The following is an 18,384-nucleotide window of genomic DNA, read 5'->3' on the forward strand; positions in this document are numbered from 1 at the left end:
AAAGAGCTCAGAATCACTGCAAATTACCAAGCAGAGGAACTGCCTTGCTACTATCAGGCAGTGGCAGAACAGAGTAGATTAGTGATCCCAGTCCTGTCTCCTCTCTCTGACAATGGCCAGTCAAAGTTGATTCTGCAAAGATACTTAATCCAGCACAATGCACCTTCCTGGGCTATACTATATTGAAAGGAGACATTTCCTCCTGACCATATATCCTGAAGTATGAAAATGGTCCCTTGTGAATTTCATAGTCAGTACCATAGCTATGAATGCTATTCTTTATACAAGTGCCATATCAGCTGTTCCCCGCTTGCTAAGCTATTTGTCACAGTGATTCTCTGTGATAACAAGTGCCGCAGGTTTTTTGCATCTGATCCATTACAGGCATACTGCCTTTTCACTGGCATGGTGCCCTACAGTGTTTATATTAAGGGGAAGAGTAAAACCAGCATGCTGCGGTCCAGTGCTCAAGACAGTAACACAGCAATTTCTTAGATTCAGTTGTTGCTTTTGTTGACCATCACAGTCAGCAGTCCCATATGTATTGGTATCTGGGCTCTTTTGGGCATCCAAAAAAATACTTACATAGCACTTTATCATTTTACCAACCTTAGCTTTAGTTAGCCCTCATGACCACCCAGTGAGGGGAATTGCATTATTCCCATTTTACAGATGTGGAAACTGAGGCACAGAGAGATGGCAAGATCAGGGTCAGGACTCATAAATCTCTGGCTCAGACCATGAGAACATGGCGCTTTCACTCAACATTGCATGCAGAGACCATTTGTTGCTGCATCTGGACCTGCATCAAGAGACAGTACACCATGCAGGACCATACTGGCTTCCGCGATCGGGATTAAAAGGGCTCTGGGCTCCCCACAACAGCGGGGAGCGCCAAGCCCTTTAAATCCCACCGCAGCTCCGGCGGCAGGGCTGGGGCCGGGATTTAAAGGGCTCGGAGCTCCCTGCCACTGCGGAGAGCCCAGAGCCCTTTAAATCCCGGACCCAGCCCGGCAAGGCTCGGGGCTTCCTGCAGCTGTGGGAACCCCGAGCCCTTTAAATCCCAGCTGGAGCTGTGGTGGGGATATAAAGGGCCTGGAGCTCTGCGGCAGCTGGAGCCCTGGGCCCTTTAATTTGCCTGTGAGCCCCGGGGGCTCCTAGCCACCTCTGCAGCTGGGAGCCCCGGGATGATTTAAATGCTCTGGGGCTCCCAGCCACAACCGGTGCCCCAGGGCCTTTAAATCTTGCGAAACCCCGCCATTTCCGGTTGAGGCCACGCCTTTTCGAGATGAGGCCACACCTCCTCAGGACTCTGGCAGTACTGGTAAGTCCTGTAAGTTACTTTCACCCCTGCATCCAGGTCATTTGTCTTTATGGCAACTGAACCTTCTGGGTATTATTTGCTAGGTGAAGAGAAGGTGACAGAGAGAATCTCTGGCAGGCCTAACAAAAGTCATGCTTCTGCCACAGATTCTATGAACAAGAACCTAGGCCAAGGAGCATGTGTTTGGCGTTTGGGTCTAAAGGACAATAATGCAGAGCACATAGAGGGGATGCACCTCTTTCTCAGCAAAGTCAACAATAGGTGTTTTGAGTCACCCTCTGCTAAGATCTTGGCCTCCCACAGCATGTAATTTTAAAATCTTAATTGATTAGAGCTTTCTGGAAATCTTATGGAAGGAGAGGCAGATAGGCCAGAATATTAACGCTACAGAATAATGATACATCTTCTTGCATTAGGTTTCTCCAGGGGTGAGGGTAAGGGTAATGTCGTCAGGGTTAGACGTTTATCTCCAGCGGCAATAGCATGCTGCAGCCTACGTGCACTCTGCTTCACACGCCACGCTGCCGATTAAAATAAGCAGACATTTCTGTGAGGTGAGTGCCATTTGAATTGACAAAGTGGGATTTCTGCTGTGCACTTCACACATAACATGGCTCTTCCTAGACTTTGATGGCAACGGCTTGTTGCCGTAGGGTCTGAAACTAACAAAGCTGAGCAACACGAGCCCAGGATTCCCGTTGGATCCCTCATCAAAGACAATATTAAACAGCGCTGCTTTCAGAACTACTATTCTGGGCCACTTGGGCGCGGAAAACAGAGACAAGGAAGTTATATTTTGCTACTACAGTTGGGTCTCAGGGTCCTGAGAAAAGCTATCTTCTTTTAATGGCTCACACTATGGGGCAGCTCTAGGTATTTTGCTGCCCCAAGCATGGCAGGCAGGCTGCCTTCAGCGGCTTGCCTGCGGGAGGTCCCTGGTCCTGCGGATTTAGCGGCAGCCTGCGGGAGGCCCGCCAAAGCCGCAGGACCAGCGGACCCTCCCAGGCAAGCTATCGAAGGCAACCTGTCTGCCTCCCTCGCGGGGACCGGCAGAGCACCTCCCATGGCTTGCTGCCCCAGGCACGTGCTTGGCGTGCTAGTGCCTGGAGCCGCCCCTGCTCACACTGCCTGTGCCTTTGCAGGACTCTTATTAATGGGACTAGATTTCTAAGGCTTGTAAAATACACTCCTGTTCCTCCCCCAGTGGTTTCTCCAGATATCTCCCTGAGCACATTAGGAAAAGCCCCTTTCCTGGATCATTTACCCCACCTGCACTGCTGTCTGCTTCTCCACTTTTTCTGACACCAGCTCTGGAGACCCACAGCCCATCACTTGAGAAGTACCACTCTTCCCAGTGTGGGTCTGTGGCTAGAACCCTGACTGGAGAGTTCAGGGATCTGAAGTCTAGTCTCAGCTCTGCTACTGATTTGCTGTGTGACCTTAGGCAAGTCACTTAGCCTTAGTTTTCCCCTCTATAAAATGGGGAGATGTTAACAATGTTTATCCACCTATAGTAAAGCCCTTAAAGATTAAATTATGAAAAGTGCTAAGTACTAATATTATGAGAGAGAAACTGACAGAAATTCACTGAGGTTAGTAGCAGCCATGGCAGGAGGAAGTGTCTGTGTCCGTGTCTGTGTGTGTTGTGTGGAACATCTGAAGCAGCTATAAAGGACTCTGTCACTACCCACACTGCAAGGCCAGCAGGTTCCTTGATGAACTGGCATATAACTGCACCTGAGATCTTTTGCATTGTTCTCTCAGGACTGCAGAGTGGGTGTTTTGGACTCCCTGATTCTTCCAAGTGCTCATTGTCAGCTGGCTAGGGTGTGTGAATGAAAGAGGATGTTCCATTTCTCCCCCTCCTCATGCAGGCAACCATCTTCTCTTTCCCTCTTTGCCACCCTATGGATTTGATTCTCCATGCCAGAGAAGTCTGGTTTAAGGGCCTTGAGTAGGGGAAGGTCAGAGGGAAGCCTGGGCATTAATATAGGACAGGACTTAGGATGGAGTATGTGCACATGTCCTCACCTAGTCTGTCGCCAGTTTCACCAGCTCAGCCAGCTAGCAGCTCATTCAGGCAACCAGTCTGCACAGGGGTTATAAAAAACTGGAACAAAACACTGGTGTTTGTAAAACTGACAAGGGCTCTACGTCAGGCTCAGGAAACAGGAAGGTACTTGGTTTCAGGTGTACATGGACACCCTAAGGACACCTGTTTTTCAATGTGAGCCTCATATCAAGGTTTCACTACTCTGGGGCCATGAGTCAAGCATAGGCCACAAGCCATTTCCTGGGGTTTATAAAATTTCCCACCCTGTCTAAGCCTTTGTTTTTAAAAAAAATAAGTATCTAATCCTTGTGGTTGTGAAGCAAAGCTTCTGGACATAAATAGCTGCATTATTTAGGTTTATTGAACAGCTGACACCGGGAATGCGCGGTTCATGAAATTTTCAGTGAAGATGTATGAATGAGACTTTCTGCTACATTTTTTAAATGTGAAATTATCAAAATTTTATGCAGTGTCGACTCTGGCCATATATGACGCAGTGAATGTGCTGTTCCATTTTGTAAGGTGACTCTCACTGATTTGCAATGTGGTGCTCAGCTTACATGTAAAAAGGGGCTCTCTCACTGTCAGTCCTGCAAAGGCTACCTGGTTCTGCTAATCAAACTGGGCACTTACCTTTTCAGGGACCCTCACCAATTCTATAGGTTCTGCAGGCTAATGTATAGCCCTAGTTATACCTGTGCGATTCCACTGCCTTACCTTAGACCCTCAAGGGAAATTCACTCCATCAGCATGGCATGTGGAATTTCCTCCCTTGGGAACACCTCTGGTATGAGGGTGAAAGTGGACAAGGGTTTCATGTGAACAGCAGTTGAACATGGATCAGTTGCTTCTAAGAGCTACGCCTTTATGTCACACTGGGGTGGTAGTTTTAGCACCTCAGTCTTTCCACACTGGAACCAGTCAGGCCTCTTTGTTTAAAAGCCTTGCAATCCATTTACACTGCTGCTACTCAGTCTGCTGCACCTCTGCCCAGGCCTGTTCCACCCTTTACTGCGGCTGTTTACTGCTGGACTACTGGGGATTCTCCTGGCCATCTACTGTCTCCTCTTCATCTCAGTTTGTTGAACCACTAGTCATATTAGTAGTGCCCCTACTTGTCCAGCTGGGTCACCACCTGGCTGCAACTGGTCGACATGGAGCTTATACTACAAATTGTTCATTGGCTTTGGCAGCCTGGGCGCCGTTCTGTATCTGTGTGACACACAGATCCTTTGGAGTAGCTCATCAGTGGCTTCATCGAGCTTTTGTTCTCTCCCTTGGGTGGTCAGAAGTCATGCACAATGCTTCCATTGGGCTGCTTAGCTTTTGATTTCGTTTTATGCTGTTTAGCACCTAAGCTGAATCCCACTCCTCACAGACTACTTGGTTTATAACAATAAGGCCACTCCATGCAAGCCAAGGTCAAAAACCAAATAAAATAAAATGCATTCATCTTTCCTACTATGGGCAAAGGAACCAAAACAGCCCTCCACCACACACAAATAACAAGCCATCAGAAGCAAAGAAAGACCTTATTCAGGCTATTGATATGGTTACTAACCAGTGCTGGCTTTAAGTACCTGTTGCAAGGCTAGTCTCCCTCCCTTGAATTGTCTTGGGATATATTGCAGCTGAGAGTGTGTTTCCCAGATTGGCTAGACAGACACACAAGTAGATGTATTTCCTACCTCAAAAAGCTTACATTCCCAGATCATGAAAAGTAATATTTTTTTGCATTTCGATAGCCCCCCTCTAACTACACACAAATTTAAAGTCATATCACAGGGACTGCCCCTGTCTGTATAGATTCTAATTGCTGGCAGGCACCATGAATCCTTTCCCCCCTTGTTTTGCCAGTCACTGAGAAAAGCAAAACAACTGTCATCCTTGACTCTGTTTCTCCCCCCACCCTCTTTTCTCATTGGAAAACCATGGTTCTGCCACAAAAACAGCACCCTTTGTGCCTGACAAAAGCGAGGGGGAATTTCTGATTCCTCCCCTGTGCAGGCCAGGGGATTTTGTCGTTTCACCGCAACAAGGCAGAATTAGTGATGTTTCACCTCTGATCCGATCCAAGCGAAGGGCACATCTTTCCACACACTTCCAGCAATGCAGGCTCACTTTGCAGCTATCTTGAGATCCTGTGCACACACATGGGATCCCAGTGGACTGCTGTATTAAGCCACAGCAACTCCAAAGGCATTCCCACAGTGCAGCTGTAACCCACTGTTCAGTGTGCGTTCTATGCTCCCTCCTCCCCATTGCTGCTCCATAGAGGATATGAGACTGTTACATCCCCAGCTACAGTCTGGTTCTTTACCTCAAACTGCAGAGACTCATGCTTTTAGCTCTGGAGGTCTCTCACTAGTCAGCCAACACTAGGGTTGCCAACTTTCTAATGGCACAAAACTGAACACCTCTGCCCTGTCCCTACCCCGCCCCTTCTGGGAGACCCCTTCTCCACTCCTTCTCCAGGGCCCAGGTTGAGACCGAAGGGTTGGGAGTCCAGGAGAGTGTATGGGGTCTGGCTGGGGGTGTGGTCTCTGTGGTGTGGCCAGGGATGAGGGGGTTGGGGTGCAAGAGAGGGCTTGAGGTCCCGGCAGTGCTTACCGCAGCTCCCAGGAAGTGGCCGCCAGGTCCCTGCAACCCCTAGGCATATGGGTAGCCAGGGAGGCTCCACACACTGCCGTTGCGCCTGCAGGTTCCCAGCCAAGGGGAGCTGCGGAGCTGGCACTCAGGGTGGGGGCAGCACACGGAGTCTCCTTGGCCGCCCATGCATCTAGGGGCCTCAAGGACCTGGCTGCCGCTTCTGGGAGTTGCGTTGAGCTGGGGCAGGCAGGGAGCCTGTATTATCTCTAGGCCCCCGCTGTGCCACCAACCAGACTTTTAATGGAGCCACCAGGGTCCCTTTTCAACCAGGTATTCCAGTTAAAAACTGGATGCCTGGCAACCCTAGCCAACATAATAGTCATTACACAATGGCTTCCCAGGCTGCTGTCACTGGACCAGTTCAGCCAAAGCTCAACAACCAAAGTCACCTGTTTAATTTCAGTGTGTCACTCACAATCCAGTTACTTACCTGGGAGTGAGGGAGGCAAAAAACAACTAATAACATCTCCCAGAGACCAGCTTAGCTTGTCTCTTTCGAGCTTCGGCATATGGAGGCTCCATTTTTGGCTCACTCACCAGGTCAGCTACCTCCAGATTAGAGAGGATCTGTTTTGATCTCAGCTCTTGTGACACACAAGAAGTGAATTCACACAAGTGAATGAATTCACACAAGTGAATTCAGCCACATCACTGCTGGACTCAGACTAATTATTTCTTTGTCCAATTACCTGCTTAGAAAAATAATGGGATAAAGGAGGGGAGGGGCTATATGCATATCACACAGTCCAGGTGGGACATTAGTTAGAACTTCAGCTGGTCAGGGATCCTGGAGAACAGAGTGCTGACCAGAAGGTTTCACCTCAAAGAGGTTTCACCTCCTAGACATCACCTCCACCCAAATACCTAGTAGTCTGAGGACCAATGGCACCTCACAGTCATTTTCAACTTCTACTGCATGAAAGAGGGGGATTGAAACCAAACCCATGAAACCTAGTATCCATGAAACTCTAGTGACTGTAGTAAGAGCGTATCCAGGGGTTCTCAGGCCCTCTCCAGTGTCTTCCTCGCAGCAGAATAATATAATACAAGAAAGAGAAATGACTTAAAGGACAACAATGCACTTATTTTCCAGATTGGAGAAATTTGTTCTGGTTCAGTAAATGCATAGAAATTAGTGATTGTATAAGAATCTATTAAGGCATCTGGACTATCTCCTGAGAGACCTCTGCAGGATTGTTCTGCGCAAATTATTCTCCAGGGCTTTGCCCAGTCTAGTTTTAAATATCCCAGATGATGAGGCTTCCCTCATTTCCCTTGGGGAAACTATTCCACAGTCAAATATATCTCTTAGTGCAAGATAATTTTTTCCTGCCCAGATTTCCTTTTTTTAATTTTGCACCATGACTGCTAGTTCTACTCCTCAGGCCACGTGAAACAATCCCTCTTCCTCCTTGGGCTTCATGCTCTCCCATACACAGAGATTATTAGCACATCTCCTCTTTAGTCACTTGGCCAAGCTAGCCATGTGTTTAGCTCTTTAAAGCTTTCCTCATAAGTCAGGCAGTCCCTCCAGCCCCTTAATCGTTTTTGTTGCTCTTCTCTGAATTCACTCTAATTTTGTTTACATCTCTCGGGAATTGAAGTGCCCAGAACTGAACATAGTAAACAACAACCGTTCATTATCTGGCTAGATGCTAATTCCAGCTATCAGAGCACAGGTGCTGCACACACACACACTTTATGTATTTAGGTGCCAATTGCCCTCATATTTCCCCAAAGGAGAAGTCAGAGCCGCCTCAGATTAAATAAGTCCCTAACTGTCTCTCTGGACCAGAAATGAATCAGAATGAAACCCCGCTCTAGACATTTCAGAAAGTTCACAGGAGGGTTTTTGTTCCATTTTCATACAGCCCTGCAGTCTCTGGTCTCTTCCAGAAGTGGAGACATTCCAGGCCCTAGGCACATGAGAACCCCACAGCTCCATTCCTCTGGTCCCATTCCTCACTTAGAGTGGCAGGGCCTCCCTGCCCTTCCAAAGAGGCAGAGACAGCAGCATAGGCTCTCTTACTCTCCCCAGGAGCATCAGATGTGGTCCCTTCTCCACTCCCCACCTCTCCAGGCAAAGCAGGGATGGCAGCAGGGGTGTCTTCTCTAATATTTACCTCAACAGCCAGATATATCTGGCCAACTGTAATAGACCTGACCCATCCCATCTTCTTCGGCCACACAAAAAGCCATCATCTGGGGTGATATTGGCAGAGGGGAATCTGAGAGTTAGCACTCGTCTGAGATGAATGGAACAGTTCACCACATCCAGAGCTGTTGTTGAAGGCTGTCTGCAGACTCAGGCAGACAACCCTAGATTGGTTACACTAAGTTCACATTTTCAACCCTGTCTTCATAACCATACAGGCTAGAAACGTATTGATATTTTTGAGTGAATGTTGAGATTTGGACCTAATTATATGTCTCAGGAGCTGAAATAACTATACTGGCAAAAGTGCAGTTTTGCTGGTATGAGTCCTGTCTGCACTAGGAGCACTTCAAAGGTGTAGTATACAGGTATAGTTATGCCAGCAAAGCACTTTTAGGGTAGATTTGGCCTTAATTGCACAATAATGTGCACCCATTGAACTCTACAGGAATACTCTCCACACATACACCCGACACATACTCCCAGCAACCATAGTTATTAACACACACCTACTGTACAAGCCTCCTTACAGTGGTGACCACACACACAGGCAGCATGCACATTTTGATACACACACACACTAACCCTCTCCTTCCATCTCTCTAATCCACTGCCTGTGGCATGCACCCTTCAAAACACAAAGACTCATTCAAATGCACCTAGCCATGACTTTATACCCAGACGTGTGCACAGACATGCACACTCCTGGATCCATGCTCAGGAATGCATGCAACCACTTCATGCACTGATATATACTTACAAAACACAAATGCATGTGCACACACCCACATGCTCAAAGGCAGATAAACACTCAGGTGCATTGGAATATATCTATACATGCAAAAATCATAGCTGTTCCTTTGAATACATGAGACTTGAGCGCATGTGAATCCTCACCCTGCAAACACATTGACCAACATACACACACAAGTGTATGGCCACATGAGCATTTTTACATATGCACTGGGCAGAAGGCTAGTACTCAGTAAGGCTTTGAGTCAGCTTTGCCAATAACTTGTAGTGTGGCCTTGGATAAGTCACTTTAGGGCCAGATTGTGCCTAGCCATATGCAGGTGCATGAGCGGGAGGGTACGAGGGGGGATATTAATGGTTATTGTCCCACTGGGTTGTAAGGATTAAGTGGTTCCAGCCTGCAACCTACTATATATAAGTGCTAATGCGCAGAGTGGGAAACTTGTGATTACTCACAGGCATTGCACACTCACACCCGGACATCTGTACACTGATACACTATTGATTTCCCTGCTGGAAACTCCATGACTGTTGCCAGTGCCTTCCATTTGTCTCCTTGTCCATTCCCCCCTTCATCAATCACATTCGCTCTCTGTCACACACCCTTCACAAGGCAATTCTTCATTTTTTTATAGAAATGACAAAAAAAACCACCTAAAGATGGTTTTATTTAAGAGAGATTCCCTCCAGCCCTGAAAGGAATGAGGAAAGAGACTTCCCCAAGGTCAGCCAGAACCCAAAGCCCTGCAGAGAGGAGTTGATTTCAAGGACAGGCTGGCTTCAGACGTAGGAGTTAATTTAGGGTGGCTCTAATTGAACTGGAAACTCACGAACTCCAATTTTTGAGCCCAAACCTCCATCTATGTCCCCCTTGACTTTAGCTAAACCCTTAACCTTAAACTTGTCTTCAGATCCAAACACCTTATCTGAACCACCAGCCCTAGCTCTGATCCCATCCTCCCAGCCTTAACATGAATGTCCTCATTCCCCTCAAAGCCAGACTCCTACCCTTCAAATCCAACCTGGAGAATCCAGTAACAGCAGCACTACAAGCCAGCCCCAAATCTTGCCCTGGGCTCATGAATGAGTGGGAAAGACGGGACAGGAAGATACATTTTCCATTGGAAAATGTAGGGCAGGAATCTTCCACAGAGCTTCAGGAAGCACTGAGGATGCTTCCCTAAGAAGGGGGTAGGTCCAGACCCATCAGTCAGCTGCCTAGTTATGCTGTAAAATCCATAAAGTTTAAAGCTAAAAGGAACAATCAGATCACCAGTCTGACTCCTGTATATCACAGGCCACCAACATCCAACTCCCTGCACACTAAACCCAACAACCAAACTTAGACCAAAGAATACAGCCCACAGGAACTGTGTACCACAGCCAGAGAATAGGAGGGACTGAAGTGCAACAAGTCAGAGGCCCCTGCAATGGCAGGGAAATGATTAAGTGAGATATACCCATCTACTCCTGGCAAGTGACCCACACCTAAACACTGCAGAGGAAGACGGAAACCTGCAACATCCCTATCAATCTGACCTGGTGGAAAATTCCATCCTGACCCCACATATGGTGATCATTTAGATGCCAACCATGTGAACAGCACACCAGCCAGCCAAATCCCTAAGAAAGAGAATGCTTGGTGCCACCTCAGAGCCCTGCCCCCCATCCCACTCAATGTCCCTTCTCCAGCCATGGCCATCCCTGATGCTTCAGAAGAAGGAGATCAAAGAAGGGAACATCAGCAAGCCCTAGTCAGGGCAAACTCTGCTATGGCTCTGCTATTGAAGCAGAGGTGAACCCTTCACAGCACTTCCCCACTCCTTTCTGAATGAGTGGGATAGGGAACTTTGCCCTGGCTGGCAGGAATCCCATTGGACAGGATACACGGGGCAGCATCTCAGCTTCCATATCTATGCTCCTGTTATAAACAGATAGCTAAGGGTTAATGTCTCTTTCACCTGGACAGGAGTAACCTGAAACACCTGACCAGAGGACCAATCAGGAAACAAGACTTTTCCAAATCTGGGTGGAGGGAAGTTTGTGTGAGAGTTCTTTGTTCTTTGTCTTCTGCCTGTTCTCTCTCGGCTATGAGAGTGATTTTTCTATCTCCAGCCTTCTAATCTTCTGTTTCCCAGTTGTAAGTACAGAAAGGACAGTGGTTTATATGGTTTTTTTGTATTTACATGTGTGTAGTTGCTGGAGTGTTTGAATTGTATTCTTTTTGAATAAGGCTGTTTATTCATATTTCTTTTAAGCAATTGACCCTGTATTTGTCACCTTAATACAGAGAGACCATTTTTATGTACTTTTTCTTTCTTTTTACATAAAGCTTTCTTTTTAAGACCTGTTGGAGTTTTTCTTTAGTGGGAATTCCAGGGAATTGAGTCTGCAACTCACCAGGGAATTGGTGGGAAGAAGGAGTCAGGGGGGAAAATCTCTGTGTGTTAGATTTACTAGCCTTACTTTGCATACCCTCTGGGTGAAGAGGGAAGTACTTGTGTTTCCAGGACTGGAAACAGGGAGGGTGGTGTCCCTCTGTTTAGATTCACGGAGCTTGCTTCTGTGTATCTCTCCAGGAACCCAGGCAGGGAACACCTGGAGGGGGAAGGGAAATGGTTTATTCCCCTTTGTTGTAAGACTCAAGGAATTTGGGTCTTGGGGTCCCCAGGGAAGGTTGTTGGGGGGGACCAGAGTGCCCCAAAACACTCTAATTTTTTGGGTGGTGGCAGCTGTACCAGGTCCAAGCTGGTAACTAAGCTTGGAGGTTTTCATGCTAACACCCATATTTTGGATGCTAAGGTCCAAATCTGGGAATATGTTATGACAGCTCCAGCCAAGGCAGGACTGAGCCCTGAATATCAAACATCAATTTCTTAATTCCAGCTCTTCCCTTGGACCATAACCCTAATAATTCACCATCTTCTGAGCTACATTAAGGCAAATGGCATAGAACAAAATCAGGGCATTACTTCTCTTTCTTCACCCATTTGTATTTGCATCACTAATTCCCAGAGTTCCCCCAGCCCCCCACTGGGAGGGTATATATCTGTGCCTCTCTCCCCAGCATCCACTGCTCCACATTGGGAGGGCCTGTTTCTATGCCTCTTCCCCCTGCCCAAAGTTCCCTCTGCTCCACTCTTTACATAAAAACAGCCATACTGGATCAGACCAATGGTCCATGTAGCCCAGTATCCTGCCTTCCAACAATGTCTGGTGTCAGATGCTTCAGAGAGACTGAACAGAACAGGATAATTATTGAATGTTCCATCCCCTCTTGCCCAGTCCCAGCTTCCTGCTTAGGGACACGCTGAGTATGTGGCTGCATCCCTGACCATCTTAGCAAATAGCCATTGATAGAGGTATCCTCCATGAACTTATCTACTTTTTTAATACTTTTGCCCTTCACAACTTCCCCTGACAATGAGTTCCATAGGTTAACTGTGCACTGAGAGAAGAAATACTTCCTTTTGTTTGTTTCAAACCTACTACCTATTCATTTCATGGGGTGACCCCTGATTCTTGTGTTATATGGAGGAGTAAATAACACTTCCTTATTCACCTTCACCACACCATTAGATCTCTGTCCTATCCCCCCAAGTCATCTCTTTTCTAAGCTGAATAGTCCCCGTCCTTTTAGTCTTTCCTCATATGGAAGCTGTTCCATACCCCTAATCAATGGGAAAGCTGCTTCTGTACCTGTCCTTCCATAGTGTCCCTCTATCCTACACTGGGAGGGGAAGTCTCTGTATCTCTCCCACCCTGTCCCACACTGGGAGGGAGAACTGTCTAGACTGCTCACCCCAAGTGCTATCCATTCTGCCCCCTCCATTTTCTCTTCTCATTATCAGAGCTGGACAAGATGGTCTGTGCGGTGACTGATATATTTTTTCTCCTGGACAAAATGATAACAAGAAGTGTGCTTCATCTGTCAAAGCAATTCCCTGACTGAGTCTGAACAGCACATGAAATCACAGCACATTCTTCTTTAAGGAAAAGGGAACCTCTTAAAGAGGGAGAATTTGCCATTGGGTCACTGAACTCAATCTCCTGCCACTGGCAGCGTCTCCCAGAAAAGGGAGACGCAGGTACCTGGCCAGTTGTGCGATGCTGTCTGTGGATGGCTAGATAAATTCCACACAAATCCCCATGGGAATCACCTTATGCTTCCCTGAAGCACAAGTTTTCAGTGCCCTCTTCACCTTGCTCTTCAGCCAGTTGTACTCATGATCATAAGATCATCCAGCCCATTCCAAAAGCTACTCTCAGTAACTCCAGTGACTCTCTCCAGCCGGGAGTTCTGCAGGTTTTCTATAGGCCCAGTGAAGAAGACTTCCCTTTCATTGACTCTTAATCGCACTTTAGCACCCTTTGTTCTCATTTAACAGCAGTAAGCAGGAGGGATGGACTATCGCAGAAATATCCTGTTCCTGCCAAATGAGCACTCTTCTCGTTCACCCACCCACTCATCACTCCCCCAGCACAGCATGATTGCAGTGCTGCATATCATAGAAAGGACCAGGCTTCCATCCCAGTAGTTCTAGCTATCCCTATCATAGACTTTGAAGTTCACATCAGAATGAGCCTACCTCTTGTCCAGTCACCTCTGTGCAGCATCTCACCTCCCCCAATGAGGGTTAATCCCATCCCACTGGTGCCTGGACCGCAGAAGTCCCAGGGGGGCTGCAGGAGGCACTGCTGGCACAGGACAAGAAGGCTCAGGTTCTAAAGGGCTGCCTCTCCCATTGATCAATGATGGGAGGAGGCAGGGGAGAAGGAGGAGGTGCTGGAAGGGAGTGTTTCAAGATGCCCCTGTTGTTTGTGGGATGAAAGAAAATGCAGCCAGTGGGTGGCTCCTTTAAGTTGTTTGCTCTCTTGCCTGAACCCTCAAGATACAGGAATGCCCCCAAGGTAGAAGGGCAGGGGAGAGCAATTGCTGCATGACCCTAAGCATGGGGACTGACCAGCCCAGCCCCTGTGCAAGGGACAGGGAATGAGGAGGTCCCTGGCCCTCATAAAGCTATGCTAGTGCCAGAGACCACCTGGCTTTTTGTTCCCAGCATCAGTCTCAGAGCCTGCCTGATGATACTTGTCTCAGGACTAGGAGAGGGGCATTAGAGGCTGAGAGTTGGAGCAGGCCTCTATTTGTCATAGTAAAGCCTTCAGATCGCATGACTGAGAGTGGCGGTGTCTAACAGGTGGAGGGATTGGGTCATTACTGGGGTGGTAGCTATTGTCTGCATTGAGTTACAGTGGTCTGTGGGTGTTGGAGCAGGGCTAGAGCAAACTCACGGGGTTTGACAGAAAAATCCTTGTTTCCAGTACTCAGATAACCAGCTTTTTCTGCCTTCTCCCTCCATTTGGAGTCTGCAAGTAAATTTGGCTTCACCTTGGGCCTTGGACATCTTCATCACTTAAGGGAACGTAAGCCAGCTGAGAGAGTCATTATCTCGTCAATACAGCCATGTGTGGGGAGTGTTCCCTGATTGCATTAGCCACCCTGAAAATAACTAGAAAGAAAAGTATATCCAAGGAAGTGGGGAAAGACTTTTCCTTTGCCTCCGTGTTGCACAGATACTGCATAAACTCATCACATTCACCAGCACACAGGCACCACAGACTAACACACATATGCCATCCCGTCAAACCCCCCTCCCCTGCTCTCCTCTCCCCCCACCCACACACCATGCTACACTGGCTCTACTGAGGAAGGCTGTGAAGATAAAATGCTGGCGAATAAATCAATACACCAAAGGTTGACCACAGTGTGGTCCAAGAGGCAGCCCCATGGATTTGAACCTGAGTGGGGCACTGGGGAGCATGGGAGCTGTGTGGCTCCAGCTCAAACAGGGGAGTGGGGCTGAGGCAACACATGGCAAGGTTTGTAAGAGCCCACTTTTGGGGCTTGGGTTGGCACCAGGGGAATGTGGGGACACTGGCCAAGCCCAGCCTAATGGTGAGGGCAGGGAGAATGGGAGTCCTATCCTGCCACCACGCAGAAGCAGAGTAGCACAGAAACCTGAGCCACCCAGCTAAGCACGGGAGTGAAGAGAGTGAAACTCGGTGCAAGGCTGCAAGCCTTGAGCCCTGACAAGGGGGAAAAGAGCAAAGCCCCCTTTCCATCCCCATGCCCCTGAGCCCAGCCAGGCAGAGGGGACATTCAACCTGTTTCATGTACCCTGGCAAAGGCACCAGAGGAGCCAGCCTGTGTGAGTCACTTGGCACTGTGCAGTCCTTAGCTCTCCTGCCAGCCTCAGCTGCGATCCTCTCTCCCTCCACTGCCTGCCATTCTGCCACAGCTTGGCTGTGCCCCACAGCATCAGCCCAGTTCCCTTTTGCTCTCAGCTCAGTTGCCTGTGGGAGATTGGAAAAAGGGAAATGTCACCTCCGTACACACATACACCCCCAGACAGACCGAGGGGGGCAGCCTGTTTTAGGCTGGCTCGGAAAACGTCAAGCCCAGTTGGCTAGCTGTCTGCGACGTGCAGTGTTTGGATGGTGTCTGGAAGCTAGGTGAGGAGGCATTCCCTATCCAAATCAATACTCCAGTACTCTAGAGTAACAGCCCCGCACAGACACACTTGCCAGTGTTACTAACACATTCTGGGCTCATTACCATTGAATACTGTGGAATGCAGCATTTTTCCTTTTAACCCCTTCAGCACCTTTTGGTTTGCTCACCATAGCACCCTGCCTCTCCTGGGCAGCCCCTACACGCTGCCTTCTACGGGCTTTCACTCCCTGGGGACTAGAGATGTAAATTCCATGGCTGTCTTTCAGATCCGCAAAACTGGAACCAGGAGTGGCTCTGATCTGGGTTCCAGTTTATCCAAAAGTTGGGAGGAGGGAGGATTTGTAGCTGTGGTCCCAGTGTTAGCATTGTTCTCTCCCGCTCTCCAGAGGATACATGGTAGCTCAGTGTTCAAAGGGTTAATTATCTCTGGTAGCATCAGGGAAACACAGTTTGGGGGTTTGTGCAGTTGTTATGTAACTAGTGCATGGGAACAGGTTAAACGATAGCAGCTCCCAAGCTTACCATGGATTGTGGTGGGAGCCGCAGGCCCACAGTCACTGCAAAAGGTGAAAGCAGCTCCAAACTATGCCAGATTTGGGATCTCCAGGTCACTGTTCACGCCAGCTTGTGTACTGGAAGCACCGTATGGCTCAAGGACCAGTGGCTTTCGTTGGACAATACGAATCAGGCATAGGAGGAGGAGTCTGGAGTCTGTGTGAATTGGCAGTATCCGTTTTCTTTGATGGGTCCATGCCAGTTCTCCCAGAGCAGAGGGACCCTCACGCCAAGCCACTGGACAGCACTGCTCACAGTGGCTATGCATTTATTTGTGTGTGTGTGTGGGGGGGTATGAATGTGTGTGTTGAAAAATTCTCCCTCCTCCCTCAGAAATGGGCACATGGGGAGAAGAAAGTGTCTATTTCCCAATCCAGAGCTGAGGAAGTGTGTGTCTGAGAGAAAATCTGTGAGAAATGAAGGAGAGCATGTATGTATGACATAGTGAGCAAGAGAGAGTGCGAGAGAACAGTCAGATAACATGTGCAGCAGACAGAGGGGAGGAGTATGAGTATGGGAGCGAGGGCATGCAACAGTGGTGGGGAAAGGGTGAGCCAGTGAGCGTGAGAGATTGTGTCAGTATGTCTGAGAGAAAGTGTGCAGAGGGGAGAGAGTGGGTGTTAGGGTTTCCGTGGGTGCTTGATACAACTTGTGAGACAGAGGGACAGTGTGTGCACAAGTGTGAGCTAGGGAGAAAAGAGGGACAGTGTGTACATAAGCAGGACAGGGTGTCAGAGAGTGTGACAGAGAAGGTCTGAGAGAGAAAGACCCAGCACAAGAGATCATTTGCGTGCGTGTGTATGTGAGTGATCAAGCACATGCGAGGCAGTGTATCATAGAGAGTAGGCCTGACATACAGATAATAAAGAGTGTGTGTGTGTGTGTGTGTGTGTGTGCGTGCACAAGAGGGGTGCCGCGTGGTAGATAAAGCGTGTGCGCAAACCAACAGTGCTGGTGAGATGGATCAAGAGTGTTTATGTGTGCAAGTGAGAGGGCAATGGAAGTGAGCATATGCAGGTGTGTGACATTGTAGGAATTGCATGTGACAGGGAGATAGAAGTGTGTGTGGCACAATGAGCTGGAGTGAGTTTACGCACCCTGTATGTTATATTTATGGGCATGTGTGTATGTGCGATTATTGGCATGTATGAGTGAGTGTGTTGCTTGTATATGAGATGCAAGTCCGTATGTGGGGGAGAGAGTGTGTATGTGTGTGCGCTATTTGTACACACTGTACAGTATGCATTCACTCTTGTTTACAGAAAACCCCTCTAAACCAACCAAAAATATCTATCGTCCGTTCAAACTACATCCTACTTACACTTAGCTCTATAAGCATGAAACCCAGCTGACAATTCCCCTTTTGGCAAGAGCCAATAACCAGAGCATTTCCTTCTCCCATCTCTGCCTCCCCGGCTCCCCCATTTTTTTTTGCTGGGGTTAGGGAGGAGGCAGTGTTTGTGTGGACATGCCAAAGAGCCACCAAGGCACCTTCTAAAAACTTAACCGAGATTTCCACAGAAAGGCGCATCGGCACTAGTAATCCCAAGTGCTAAGCAACACAGGCTGCGTATGGAAGTAGAGCAGAGACACCCAGCTCCATCCAGCCCCTTCCTTTGCCAATCCCCCCTCTCCCAGCAGTCTCCTGCAAAGAACACAAACCCAGCTGCAAGTCAGGCACAGAAGGTGTCCTCTAATCAGAAGATTCACCAACAATAATTTCTCCTTGGCTCTTATTTCCTGAAGGAGGTGGAGGATGAATTCAAATAGATACATCTCCATCTTCCAACTCATCCTCAGTTTATCAGCCCAAAATCAGACAAGAGGGTTGGGGGAGGCATTAAGAAATGAACTTATCACCTACCTTGTAAGGAGAAGAGGGACAGGAAGAATCCCAGCACCCAGATGCTGTGCAGCCAGTAGGTCCTCATGCTTCCGTCTGTCTGTCTGTCTGTCTCTCTTCCTCGCTCTCCTGCTCTCTCGCTCGCTCTTTTTAAAAAATAAGATAGGATTCTTGTCTCCTTTCTGTCTCCCTGGGCTGTGTTCTAACAGCTCAGAACATCCAGTGCAGAGAAGGCTGACCCACAACAGCCAGATTCCCAAATAACCTCACACTCTCTCCTTCAAGTGATGGAGAAAGGGGGGGGGGAGCGGGTTAGATGCCTGTCGTAGTCTGCGCCGGCTGTAAACACAGAGAATCTCTCTGTCTCTCTCTCCTGCAGCTCCAACTAAATGCGACTGTACTTAAACAAGCAATGCCTTATAGGACAGTGCTCAGAGCAGAAAAAATCCCACCTCTGCCACCTAGTGTTGCCAGCTAGACCATTTTATACATATTATAGAAATACAGACATATCATCGAACGTACGTCTCAGATCATG

At 48.2% G+C, this 18,384-nt stretch overlaps 1 protein-coding gene across 5 annotated transcripts in view; it reads right to left on the minus strand.

Annotated features, from left to right (window-relative positions):
- The window catches only part of LSAMP (limbic system associated membrane protein), a 1,474,250-nt gene extending 1,456,037 nt beyond the window's left edge, over positions 1–18,213 (minus strand). For all 5 annotated transcript variants that reach the window (XM_030533410.1, XM_030533393.1, XM_030533387.1 and 2 more), the window contains exon 1: positions 17,868–18,213. In XM_030533410.1, coding sequence (XP_030389270.1) covers positions 17,868–17,934 — 67 coding nt within the window. In that variant the 5' untranslated portion in view covers positions 17,935–18,213. The remainder of the gene's footprint in view (positions 1–17,867) is intronic.
- Positions 18,214–18,384: the final 171 nt, after the last annotated feature.

This window comes from Gopherus evgoodei, chromosome 1, assembly GCF_007399415.2.
Source record: "Gopherus evgoodei ecotype Sinaloan lineage chromosome 1, rGopEvg1_v1.p, whole genome shotgun sequence".
NCBI lineage: Eukaryota > Metazoa > Chordata > Testudines > Testudinidae > Gopherus > Gopherus evgoodei.